This window comes from Emiliania huxleyi, assembly GCF_000372725.1.
Source record: "Emiliania huxleyi CCMP1516 unplaced genomic scaffold EMIHUscaffold_1027, whole genome shotgun sequence".
In the NCBI taxonomy this organism is placed as follows: domain Eukaryota; phylum Haptophyta; order Isochrysidales; family Noelaerhabdaceae; genus Emiliania; species Emiliania huxleyi.
In genome coordinates this window covers 167-11516 of record NW_005202256.1, presented here as the reverse complement: position 1 = coordinate 11516, position 11350 = coordinate 167, and the positions used below count along the sequence as shown (strand labels likewise).

The window sequence follows — 11350 nt, the reverse complement described above, 5'->3', positions numbered from 1 at the left end:
AACGAAACCTCGGCACGGGACTGGCGCGCACTGGCACTATAAACACAGGTACTAACACAAGAAAAGAATTTTTCCCCCACACGGGGCACGGGACTGGCGCGCACTAGACTCCCTAGGGTAGGCGACGGCTAGCGCACCACACACCTCTCCTTAAAATCCCTGTGTGGTGGCGGCGTGCCGTCCTCCCATCCCTCCCTTGGGTTGTCTGTTTTCTTTCTTTCTTTCTTTTTTGGCGCGCACTGGCACTACCACCGGAGAATGACGCGGGTCAAATTTAGCCAGGGAGATGCAAATTTAGAGATGCGGCGAGGCCCGGCGTGCTTTGATTTATCATTTTATATCGCAATTTGGACTTCTGGCATGAGAGTTGGACACGAGAGTTGGACGAACGCTTCATTCCCTCGTGACGATTTTTTTAATTTTTGAGAAGGTGTGGTATTTGGTCGTGTTTTTCTTATTCTAATCTGAAAAAAAGAATTTCACGAGCAAACGCAGTGGCCAGTGCCCGTCGCGAGGGAGCGGGCGGCAGCGCCCCCTTTTTTGCGTTAGTCCAGGGAGATGGCGAACTCGGCGGAGCCCCCTGGCCCAGGAGCCTTGGGAGGCAGCGGAGCAGGAGCCGGCGTCTTGGGAGATACGGCGGCGGCGCGGAGGCCCGGCGCGGACCGCAACGTCGTCTGGCTCGGGTCGCGGCGGGCCCGCTTGCCGTTGTCGCTCCCCGCCAGCGGGACGCGGCGCTGGGGCCCCACGTGCGCGGCGCCGACATACTCGTGCGACCACTTGCCTCCCGCGCCGCTGGTCGAGGTTGGGCTCCAGGCGGCGTTGCCGTTGCGGTATGTGCCGAAGCGAGGGTGCGCCGTGGTCGAGAGGTACCGCCAGTTCGGTCGGTCCGTCTTGGCGGCGTCGCCGTGCGGCGTGGCGGTCCAGAGGGAGCCGGAGAGGTCGCTCAGAGCGGGGCCGATGCCGAGTCCCTGCCAGGACGGCAGCACGACGACTCGGTGCTCGCGCCTCGTTTTGCTCTTCTCGTGCGCCGCCGTGTCCCTCTTGTCGAGCGAGCCAAAGTGGTTGATGGTAGCAACCATGCCGACGAGCGACCCGCTGCCCGCCAGCCGGAGCACGTCGACGGTGGCGCCACTCTGGAGCTGCGAGTCCTTGTAGTGGTGCTCTGCAAAGACCGCCTCCCAGAGCGTCGTGACGTATCCGCCCGCGGACGCCTTGGGGTGATCGGGCGCGGTGCGCAGCTCAAAGTGGAGCTGAGGCCGAGAGAAGGGGCAGGCGCCGCCGATCCCCCAGCCGGGTGGCGCCGGCGGCGGTGCAGCGCTGGTCCACGAGAGCTCGTGCACCAGCTTGTGCGAGGTGAGGACGAGCAGCTCCGGCCGCAGAAACGGAACGATGTCCTGGTGCACCGTCGCGACGACAAGTTTGAGCCGGCCGACCCCAAAGCCGTGCATGAGCTTCCTCAGCCCGGCACACGCGCGCGCGGCGAGCCGCCGGTCGAGCACCGAGGTAAACTCGTCGATGACGACGCACCCGCCCGCGGCGACCTGCCGCGCCTCCGCCACGGCGTGCGCGCAATCTGCCAAATAGCGCTCACCTGCAGGTATTGTGCGTGTAAAAGAGGGAGGCGGACAGGGAGAGGGAGAGCATTGGGGGAGAGAGGAGAGAGAGAGAGAGGCAGTCGCCCGCGGAGAGCTGCGCGTGAGGCCGTCGGCTTGCAGTCTGCCGCAGCCCGAGCCAGCGCTCCATCGCGTCTGCGACACCCCCCTCGCCCTCGCCGAGCAGGCGCGCAATCTCCGAGGCGACCGACTCGCGCGCTGGCCAGTGGGTCCTGCCCGGCCTCTTCTCGCTGCCCTTGACAGCCTTGAGTGCGAGCGACTTGCCCGAGCCAGACGCGCCGAGCACCACCGCCACCGTCCAGAGTGCGTGCTCGTCCGTCAGCTGGGGAGGCACGACGTAGCGCCGGGGGAACCACCGCCGCTGGTCGACGGCGCTCGTCTCCAGGCCCGTGACGCTGCACGCCTCGACGGTCGCCAGGTCGATAGTCACGCTCGTCTTGACCTAGTCAGTCAGTCAGTCAGTCACGCAATCCATCGATCACCAACACCATGGTGTGGTGCGACGCGCTCACGGCCGCCTCGCCTCCGTGCTGCTGGACGGTCGTTCGCCAGCCACGAGCGAGAAGGACGCGGCGGCCGAGGCTCCGTGGCGCTGCGCCAGCGAGAGATCGGGATCGACCGCTGGGGCCGCGCCGGCGCGGTCATAGTCGTCGTCGCGGTACCGGATGCTGATGCTGGCGGCGGGCCGCCGCTCGGCCGTCGCCGGCGGCACGTTGCGCGTCAGTCGCGGCATGCCCTGCTCGTCGAGCACCACGAGCCAGTCGGGCTGCATCCACGCCGCCAGCTCCACGTCGACGCTGGCGAGCACGACGTTGGTCAGCTGCGACTTGGAGACGATGCGTGCCATGCCCGCGGCGAGCAGGCGGCGCGTGTGCGGCTCGACGAACCCGCCAAAGTCGTCAAACTGCTTGCGGTGGTCGAGGGCTAGCGCGAGCGAGCAGCGTGCTTGCTGACCGTTGGAGAGAGCACCAAAGTTGAGCATCCAAGTCGGCACGCTGTTGATTCCGATTGTGTTGAGTCGGTCCATAGCCGCCGGCACACCGCCCCGCCGCTCCGCGAGGTACGAGACGATCGGCTGGTACTTTGGCCAAAGCTCCTTCCTCTCCGCCGCTCCGACCACCCCGCGCTCCACCAGCGCGTCGAGCAGCCGCGTCTTGCCCGATCCCGTCGGGCCGCAGATCAGGCCGAGCCCAAAGCCGCTGCCGGCAATCTCCTCGACGACCGAGCGGGTGGCCTCGGCGGGCGAGCGCGTGGCCTCGGTGGGCGAGCAGGTAGCCTCGGCGGGGGAGCTGGTGGCCGCGGCGGAGGAGCTGGCTTCGGAAAGCGGGTCAGGCGAGGGCACGTTGGCCGGAGTGAGCGTTGAGCGCTGCACCGCGCGGCGCCGGACCGGCTCACCAACCTTGTGCTGCTCCATCCGAGTGAAGTCAATCTCGTAGCGATCGCCACGGATGTTGAAGGACGCTCGGCCATGCCGTGTCGCGTTGCCTTGAGCCGTCGGCGCTGAGGCCTGCCATTCTGCTTCGATTGCGCTGCTCACCGCGGGGTCGTAGGGCTTGAAGGCACCGGACAGCTTGACGGACCACATCGGAACGCGAGGGCGGTTTCGCCGTCACGAGGCGCGAAGCGAGGGGCGGATTGTCGGGCGAAGCAGAGGCGGACTGGCGGCGAGCCAAATGTGGCAGGAGCCGGTTGCTGAGAGTCCCAATGACGGGATCGGATTTCTTTTAATTGTTATGACACATGCATCGTCGCTATCGCACATCATTGCCCCTCTCTCAGTGCAATCTAAATGGTTCAGGGCGAGCCCGGAGCGCGTACGATCACAACGCGATGATCACCGACATCAGTCAGTCAGCGCTAACTAACGAACGAACGCGCTGTGCGGACGGACTGGCGACTCGCTGACTCCCTCGTTTGTGTATTGACGGAACCACGATCTCGGACGATGGCCTTATTGCCATCGCAACCACTGCACGCGCCTCAATCTCCTTTCCATCGAGGAGACAGATGTATCCTCTGCGGCGGGCTGCTCGGAGTGGACTGCATGATGTAGCCTCTCCGGCGGCGGCCTCCAGGCCACCCGACGCCCGCGCACGCGCGGCCGGCCTGCAGCAGCCCTATCGGGCGTGCCTCTCCGCGTGCGGCGCGGCTTGGAACGTCACCGCAGCAGACCCTCGGCTGCTCATGCGCGCTCTCTCTGGCCGTCGCCCCGGCTGCCGAAAGTCAAGGTTCCTGTCATTTCCTGTCGCCGCCGACCGGCAGAGCCCGTGCCCAGCCTCCTTCCTGGCAGATCTGGCCAGAGAAATCGCGTCCCCAATCGACCCCAACGCGTCTTCTCTGCTCGCGCTTTCGGGCTCGAGCCCTGCGCGCCAGAGAGCCCAGCCGGCTGTGTCGTGCGCTGTGTGCGGCGCGCGCGTGTTGTATAGTACTCTGAACTTATACTATGAAGTACTGCAGCGTTCCACCACACGCGCGCGCCGCGCGCCGGACACAATTCTCAATGCGAGCCCCTCGCGAGCCAGACGCGCAGCGTCAGATAGAGATGCACGACCTGCTGGCGCGCCACCGCTGTCAAGCGTGCGCAACACGCCCCGATTGCGAGTCTCCATCGATCCTTCCCGGACTGCCGCGCGGGAGAGACGCGCCGGCTGAAATCTGGCTCTCTTCGACGCCTGCGCGTCTGCGCGCAATGCCTTGCGGCCGCTGCACCTCCAGCGCGCCGGAGATAAACTGCGATGCTTGACTGGTCGCTCAACCGAGCACTCAGACGGGCTTTGCGCCGTCCGCGCGCTCGATTGAGTGTATCTTTGGCCGCGCGCAGGCGCCCACATCGCGCACGCCGCTCCTTCGAGGGCTCGCCGGGGCTCTGCTCCAAGAGACCTCGAGAGAGCGTGCGTGTGTCTCTACTCGCCAGGACACATCCGACCAGATTTGCATGACCCCAATTCTCCTATTCCTCCTCGAAACGTCCGCTCTGCAGCCGCGGTCTCGACTCCCTGCCGTCCGTCACGCCCGGGAGCCGCGCTCCGCCTCCACCGTCCGGTTGTGCGACCGTGAGGCTGCCGCGCCCACCGAGGCAGCAGAGACCGCCACACCACCAGCCACTGCTGAGTCCAACAGCCTCCTCGGGCCGCGCGAGGCAGCGCTTGCCAGCGTGCCGCTCTTTTTTCTGCTCCAGTCAACTACCGTCGGCCTCGCTCGTTCGGGACTCCCTCCTGACCTGGCGCCGCCCGTGGGCCGCGCCGCTGCGTTCGGGCTCTTTGCCGCCGTGCAGGCCGCATCCGGGACGTCGGTCGACACGTGGCTGCTCCGTCCCGCCGCGGAGCCCGAGTGGCGCTGGCTCGCCGCGCCGTGGGCGCCGGCGGCGGTCTTCGCCGCCTTTGCTGCCGCAGCGCTCGCCCCAGCGCTCGCATGCCAGCTGTTCGGGCAGGCGGAGGTGGCGGAGGCGCTGCTGCCCGCGGGCGGGCCGCCCCCGTCTGCGGCGCGCTGCCTCGACGTCCTCCTCCTCGCCCCCCTCACCGAGGAGGCCTTCTTCCGAGGCTGGCTTCTCACCGCCTCTGCGCGGGCCGGCGCGCCTCGCGCGGCGTCAGCGGCCGCGTCGGCGGCGCTCTTTGCGCTCTGGCACGCCGGCGACGGCGCGGGCGGGCTGCTCGCCTTTGCGGCGCTCGGAGGGTGGCTCGCCGTCGTGTACCAGGCCGGCGGCGGCCGGCTCGCCCCTTGCGTGGGAGGGCACGTGCTCTGGAATGCGCTCATCTTGGCCTTGCGCGCGGCGCGGTGAGTGTGACAGCAGCGGGCCTGAGATATACTGGTGCTTGGTTGGTGCATCTCGGCCGAGATTTCCCACACCCACATACCCTTATATCTGCCTGACCACACGGTTGGTGGTGTCCGCATCATGTCGCTCACCCGCGTGTAGCGAGAAAAGCCGTTTTTTGCAGAGCGGCGAGCGCCCCTTCGCGGCGGCCGGCGGGGCTCGCAGCACCAGCAGCAGATCCACTTCCAGCATCAGCAAGCGGTCTGGGGTCCTGGACGCTGGAGATGACGATATTGACGTTGACGAGCCCCGACTCAGTCCGTCCGCGACTCGCGCCTGAGCTTTTTTTTCGCGTCCCGCAGGCTGCCAGTGCCGAGGCTGCCAGGCTCCAGCCCCTGCAGCCAGCGCGCACGCCCCGGTTTACAAATCATTTGACAAATCTGCCCACATTTTTGGCTCGCGCACAGTTGGTCGACAGGAGGCTCGATTACGCTGACGTGGCCACTATGGAGTATTTGAACGTTCTCCCCCCTCCCCCCGCGACCTCCCCGCCACGCACAAGGGCGGCTAGAAGGGCGGAGTGCGTCTACACAGCGTGGGCGTCAGTGGCCCGGGATGATTCCTTGCAAGTACTCCGGTAGCACGGGTTTCTCCGGGACGGGAACGCGCGCCGTCTCCTCCCCCGTGATTGGGTTGAAGCCCGCGACGTTTGTTCTCTGCTGCAGGTTGGCGGCGCGCATGGCCGCACGGTACCGGAGTGATTCGTCGGAGTAGCGGAGGCACTGGCCGTCCTTCCCCTCCCCGTACTGGAGCGTGATGGGGTCGTACGGCATCGACGTCTTGTTGCTCTTGCAGAACGTCCCCTCGCGCGCCATCGCTTCGTGCCGGGCCAGCTCCGCCTAAGGAGGCGCGTGGTGAGGGCTTTGGGGTCGGTGATGGCGGTGGCCGTGTGGCGACTGTCGAGGCGGCGGTGGCGGGCGAGGCAGCGGTTATGACTGTAGAGACAGCTTAGGCAGCGGCTCTGCGTCAGTGGTGGCGGCGCGCGTGCTCCGCCCCGACCGTCGGCTGGTGCCACTGCTGCGACAGCTGGTAGTTGCGGCTGTTGCGGCTGTTGCGGCTGTTGCGGCTGTTGCGGCTGCTGCGGCTGCTGCGGCTGCTGCGGCTGCGACCGCTGCTGCTACCACGCTGCTACTGTGCGAGCCGACGAACCTCGTGCTCTGCCTCGACCACGCGCCATCGCTCCTCCTCCGCGTGTGTGCGGGCGATGCGCTTCGCGTGGAGGACCTGCTCCTTACGCATGAGGACTGCGTTGCGCGACGCCTTCTCTGCCGCCGCCGCGTTGGTTTCGAACCGATCCGACTCTGCGATGTGGCTGAGCGAGTCGGGCGGCGGCGTGAGCGAGTTTGGCTCATAGTGGTAGAAGCACTCCCTCCGCTGAGAGAGGCGCATCTTCTCGAGGTCCTCCTTGTGGACAGTGCCGTGGCGCTCCGCCCGCGACTTGGGCGCAAGGTTGCGCACCTCCCCGAGTGCGGGTGGAGCCGGGCGTGCGCTCATGGTGTATGCCGGCGATGCGTCCGGACGAACTTGTGAAACCGTCAGCCTTGCAAGGTGTAAAAATCAGCAGAGTCTCCTACGGGAATGTACGTAAGAGCTACATAGACTGAAAATCTTTCGAAGGTATATTGTTGGCAAAGCAAGACACATAGCTCACACAAAATCACATGTGGAAAGCGAACGACTCGTTATTGCTTTAGATTTCTTTCTCTCCTTCTCTCTCTATCAATAACTCTTTCTATCAATAACTCTTTCGAGTCGTTTTTCTTCACCGTTACGCCCTGCCAGCGCCCGCCGCTCTCGGGCACTCTCGGGTCCGAACCCACACTATGCGCGTTCCTCCGCTCCTCCTTCTCCTCTCGTTCTTCTCGCCTGGCCTCGCCGCCGCATTCCTCACCCAGAGCGCGGTGCTCTCCGAACTCCTAGTCGAGTACGACGCGACTATGCGCCCATCTCAGACGGAGTGCAGCGCGACCTCTGCAGATCACATTCAGGTCCAAATCGTTACGGACGCGCTACACTCGATCGACCAGGTTTCCAAGTCATACGCTCTCGACGCGCTGCTGCTCCTCGTGTGGAGTGACCCCCGCTTGGACTACAGCACCCGGAACCTGTCCTGCGCCGACGCCCTCACATTCGAGAGCATGGACGTGCTCGGCATCTGGTCGCCAAAAATTTCGGTGCCGCAGGCAAGATCAATCTCACTAGGCGGCGGTTCCGGCAAGATGGCAGCAGACGGCGAGTCGGTCGAGATCGGTGCGGACGGGACCGTTCGGTGGCTTCGACGCATGCACGCCCTGATTCACTGCAACTCCTTCTCCTTCGGCCGCGTGCCATTCGACACGCAGTACTGTCAGATGGATGTGGGTGTGCTCGGCTACAGCTACGAGGAACTAACAGTCGGCTGGCTGACGCAAGAAGCGGCAGCTAACGCGGGCGTCGAGGCGAGTCTGAGGTCGGGGGAGTGGATCGCCAGGCTGGAGAGCCTTCGGAGCGACGTGCGAGTGCCGGCACCATTGTCTGGCTACAGGCCGCCATCTCTCGCCGCGCTCTGCTTCTCGCTCGAGCGGAGCTCGCACGGCGCGGACTTCACCATCCTTGTTGCGGTGCTGCTGGTCATCGCCTCATATTCGGGCTTCTACATCTCGCCTGCCGCTGCGCCTGCACGGATCGCGCTCGCGTTCCTTTGTTTCCTGATGGTGCTCAACAACCTCAACTCCGTGTATAGCAAACTGCCGCCCCTTGTTCGCTTCAGCGACGGCGAGCGGGTGTGGATATCTGACTTTCTCACCGGCACAATGATTTTCAACTTTCTCGCACTACTCGAATTTGCCGCCGTCAATTTGGGCCTCCGCCTCGTGGCCGAGCAAAGGGCCGCGACATCAACAAAGGAGGGCGGGCAGCACGCGCGGATCACTGAGGATGGCCATGCTCGCGTAGACGAGGTCGAGGTAGGGCCGCCAGCGAGCGCCACTCGCGCGCGCCGTGCCGCCCTTTACGTTGTTCACCGCGCCAAGTGGCGACTCACGGCGCTGTCGCAGCTCGACGTGGCGATGCGAGTTGTCTTCCCCATCACATACGGCATCTTCTGCACAGTCATGTTCTCCCTCGTCGATCAATATGGCACCAACGAGCACGGATGCGTCACCATCGCGAATTGAGACCTCGCACCATGTGCGTCTACAATGATTGAATCGACGATTCGTTGCATGCACAATCCACAAAGCCGAAAGCGCTTCGCCTGAGTGTGTCTCTGGCTGAGTGCTGAGAGCGAGCTCGACCTCGAGTGAGCAGCTGCCATGGGAAGCAGAACTTCTGCCAGACTAGCTGCCAGACCAAAATAGAGAGACAGATATAGAGTACTTATAGTGGAGCCCTCTCGCCTCTGTGCAGCGTAAAGCCGTATATGTGCAGGGGCTTTCTCCCAAGCTCCCAACTCCCATTTTCCGCGCTCTGCGCCCAGCACGCGCCACGGCACGCTCTCCCCCCCCGCCCCCCTCCCCCCTCCCCCCCCCGCCCCCCGCGATGTCGTCCCTTTCTCTCGTGTCTCGAAAAACTAACTCAATAGATTAGATACGCCTTGCGCATTGCATCACTCGCCCTATATAGCCCCCTCACTGTGTCTCGCCCCGTGCCTGCGCGGCGGCGGCGGCAATGATGGCGGCGCCCACGCCCGAGCCGTCCTTGGTCAGGACGAGGGACACGTCTCGCGCGCGCTCCGGCCCGAGCAGCATCTCGAGGCCGCCCTCCATCCTCGCCTGGAAGCCGGGGTAGCGCTCGAAGACGGTGCCGTCGACGGCGACTGTGGCGGGCCCCGGCTCGCTCTGCGCAAGCTCGAGCAGCGATGCGATGCCGACGGCGGCGAGGAGCGCCGCACGCGTCGAGACCGCGGCGCACGCGTCGCGCAGCAGGGAGCGGTCCGCGAGGGTTCCCTGGACGCCCGCCTCAGCGAGCAGGTGAGCCACCTGCGAGGGGGGGAGGGGGGGTCGAGGGGGTGAGGGGGGCGGGCACACTCGGGCGCTCCAGTGATCATCCCGGGCGACCTCGGGCGACCTCGGGCGACCTCGGGCGACCTCGGGCGACCTCGGGCGACCTCGGGCGACCTCGGGCGACCTCGGGCGACCTCGGGCGACCTCGGGCGACCTCGGGCGACCTCGGGCGATCTCGGGCGACCTCGGGCGACCTCGGGCGACCTCGGGCGACCTCGGGCGATCTCGGGCGATCTCGGGCGATCTCGGGCCACCTCGGCCAAGTCGGGCGTCGCGTCCGCCTCGATGGCTGCCAGCGTGGAGGTGTGCAGCGAGAAGCGCTCGCTAAAGGCGGCGTCGAATCCGGCGGCGCAAGTGCGCGAGAAGCCTGCGCGCACGGCCGGCGCCGCGAGGGCTGTCCGGAGCAGCTCACCCAAGTACATGCCGGAGACCATCTTCTCGAACCGCTGCAGGCCCGGGTTCTCCGAGGCCGCGTCGACGGCGGCGTCGTGCTCGTTCCGCACGGCGGCGGTGTCGAGGTTGCCCCACTCCGTGTTGATCGCCATCTCGGTCTCGCGAGAGCCGTCCTCGACCCCGCGCCCCTTGCCAATCTTCGCCGCCTGCTCGACGTACGCCGCGTTCGTGCCCGTGCCTAATCCCGGCTCATCTCGGCTCATCTCGGGCAATCTCGGCTCATCTCGCCAGCCCGATGGCGCCCGTGCCGAAGATCACACCCATCGCCGTGCCGGGACAGCTGTACGCCGCGGCCGCCATCGTGCCGACGGTGTCATTGGCGAGCGCGGTTACCCGCATTTTCAGCCCGCGCGCCTCCAGCTGCGCTTGCAGCAGCGCGACGACGTCTGCTCCGATCGCGTCGGCGGCCGCAAAGCCCTTGTTCCATGCGACGAGCGTGCCGGCGTCGATGGCGGTCTGCGCGGCGGGAAAGGAGAAGGTGAAGCCGATGTCGCCGGCCGCCTCGCCGCCGCACTCGGCCGCGACAAAGGCGGAGACGCAGTCGGCGAGAAAGCCAAAGAGCTCTGCGCCGCTGCCGCGCTTTGCCGCGTCGGGCACCTTGAACTGGCGCTGCCGGACCGGCCCGATCCGGCCGCCGCCCTCAAGCCTCAGCTGTAGCACCCGGAAGTGCGTGCCGCCCAGGTCGAGCGCGAAGTATTCTCCCGTCTCCTCGCCGGTGACTCGGCGGGTGAGGTAGGTGGGCAGCATCCGCAGCGAGCTGTCCGATCCGGCGAGCCCCGCCCGCGCCTCGGTGAGGAAGAGCTGGCGGAGATTCTCCATCGACGCCGGCGGGAGGGCGAACTCGTCGCGCAGCGCCTCCCAAGCGGCGTCGCGAGCGGCCATTACAAACTTTGTCTGAAACTAGGCGGGGGCGGACCTTGCGCTCGCGCCCGGAGCTGGTACCCTAGGGCTTATTTGTTTTTCTTGCTTTATTATTTGTTTTTCTGATATCTTGCGAGGACAAAGAGCTTTTGTGTCTGTGTGTCGCTCGTGCGTGTCGTCATCATCTGTCCAGCGTCCACCCATACCGCGTTGGTGTCCAGTCCGAGCCTGGCTGTTCTTCACCTTTCTACCTACCTACCTACAAAGAGCCGAATTTTTATCTACACATCACTCTGAATCATCAGGTTGCAGCGAGAATCGGCGAGGGACTGCGAAGGGAGATAGAAAGAGGCAGACGACCAAGGGTTAGGGTCACCACGTTATGATCATCCACATCGGCGAATTCAATCTCGCGCTCGCCGTGCTGATCCTTGATCCGCTGGCGCTTGTCCCATTTGTGTCTCGTTGTCCCCCTGACCACGTCGCTCCACAGCGGCCCCGTCACCCCTGCCGTGTGCGACCCCGCCGTGAGCCCTCGCCGAGCCGTCCTCGCACCCACTCGTTCGTGTGGCCGCGTGTGGCATAATATGTCCTCCGGTCCAGTACCTCCCGCCCCCCCTCTCTGT

The 11350-nt window shown here is 65.6% G+C and overlaps 5 protein-coding genes across 5 annotated transcripts; 2 read left to right on the top strand and 3 right to left on the bottom strand.

Moving 5' to 3' along the window:
* Window positions 1-545: 545 nt before the first annotated feature.
* Window positions 546-3198, bottom strand: EMIHUDRAFT_251033 (hypothetical protein; the record flags this gene model as incomplete). The annotated part of the gene is made up of 3 exons (XM_005793163.1): window positions 546-1573; window positions 1758-2016; window positions 2170-3198. The coding sequence occupies 3 exons, from the start codon at window positions 3196-3198 to the stop codon at window positions 546-548; spliced, it is 2316 nt and encodes a 771-aa protein (XP_005793220.1).
* Window positions 3199-4532: 1334 nt separating this feature from the next.
* EMIHUDRAFT_446750 (hypothetical protein) lies at window positions 4533-5549 on the top strand. The gene has a single exon (XM_005793162.1). It carries the CDS (start codon window positions 4549-4551, stop codon window positions 5389-5391), a length of 843 nt encoding a protein of 280 aa, XP_005793219.1. The 5' UTR covers window positions 4533-4548; the 3' UTR covers window positions 5392-5549.
* Window positions 5550-5969: 420 nt separating this feature from the next.
* On the bottom strand, window positions 5970-6921 carry EMIHUDRAFT_251031 (hypothetical protein; the record flags this gene model as incomplete). Its single annotated transcript, XM_005793161.1, has 2 exons — window positions 5970-6266; window positions 6577-6921. The coding sequence occupies 2 exons, from the start codon at window positions 6919-6921 to the stop codon at window positions 5970-5972; spliced, it is 642 nt and encodes a 213-aa protein (XP_005793218.1).
* A 329-nt stretch (window positions 6922-7250) lies between these two features.
* EMIHUDRAFT_251030 (hypothetical protein) lies at window positions 7251-8582 on the top strand (the record flags this gene model as incomplete). Its single annotated transcript, XM_005793160.1, has 1 exon — window positions 7251-8582. The coding sequence occupies one exon, from the start codon at window positions 7251-7253 to the stop codon at window positions 8580-8582; it is 1332 nt and encodes a 443-aa protein (XP_005793217.1).
* A 384-nt stretch (window positions 8583-8966) lies between these two features.
* Window positions 8967-10767, bottom strand: HXK1 (hexokinase). The gene is made up of 3 exons (XM_005793159.1): window positions 10112-10767; window positions 9665-10041; window positions 8967-9386 (listed from the first exon to the last, which is right to left on the bottom strand). Exons 1-3 carry the CDS (start codon window positions 10743-10745, stop codon window positions 9036-9038), a joined length of 1362 nt encoding a protein of 453 aa, XP_005793216.1. The 5' UTR covers window positions 10746-10767; the 3' UTR covers window positions 8967-9035.
* Window positions 10768-11350: the final 583 nt, after the last annotated feature.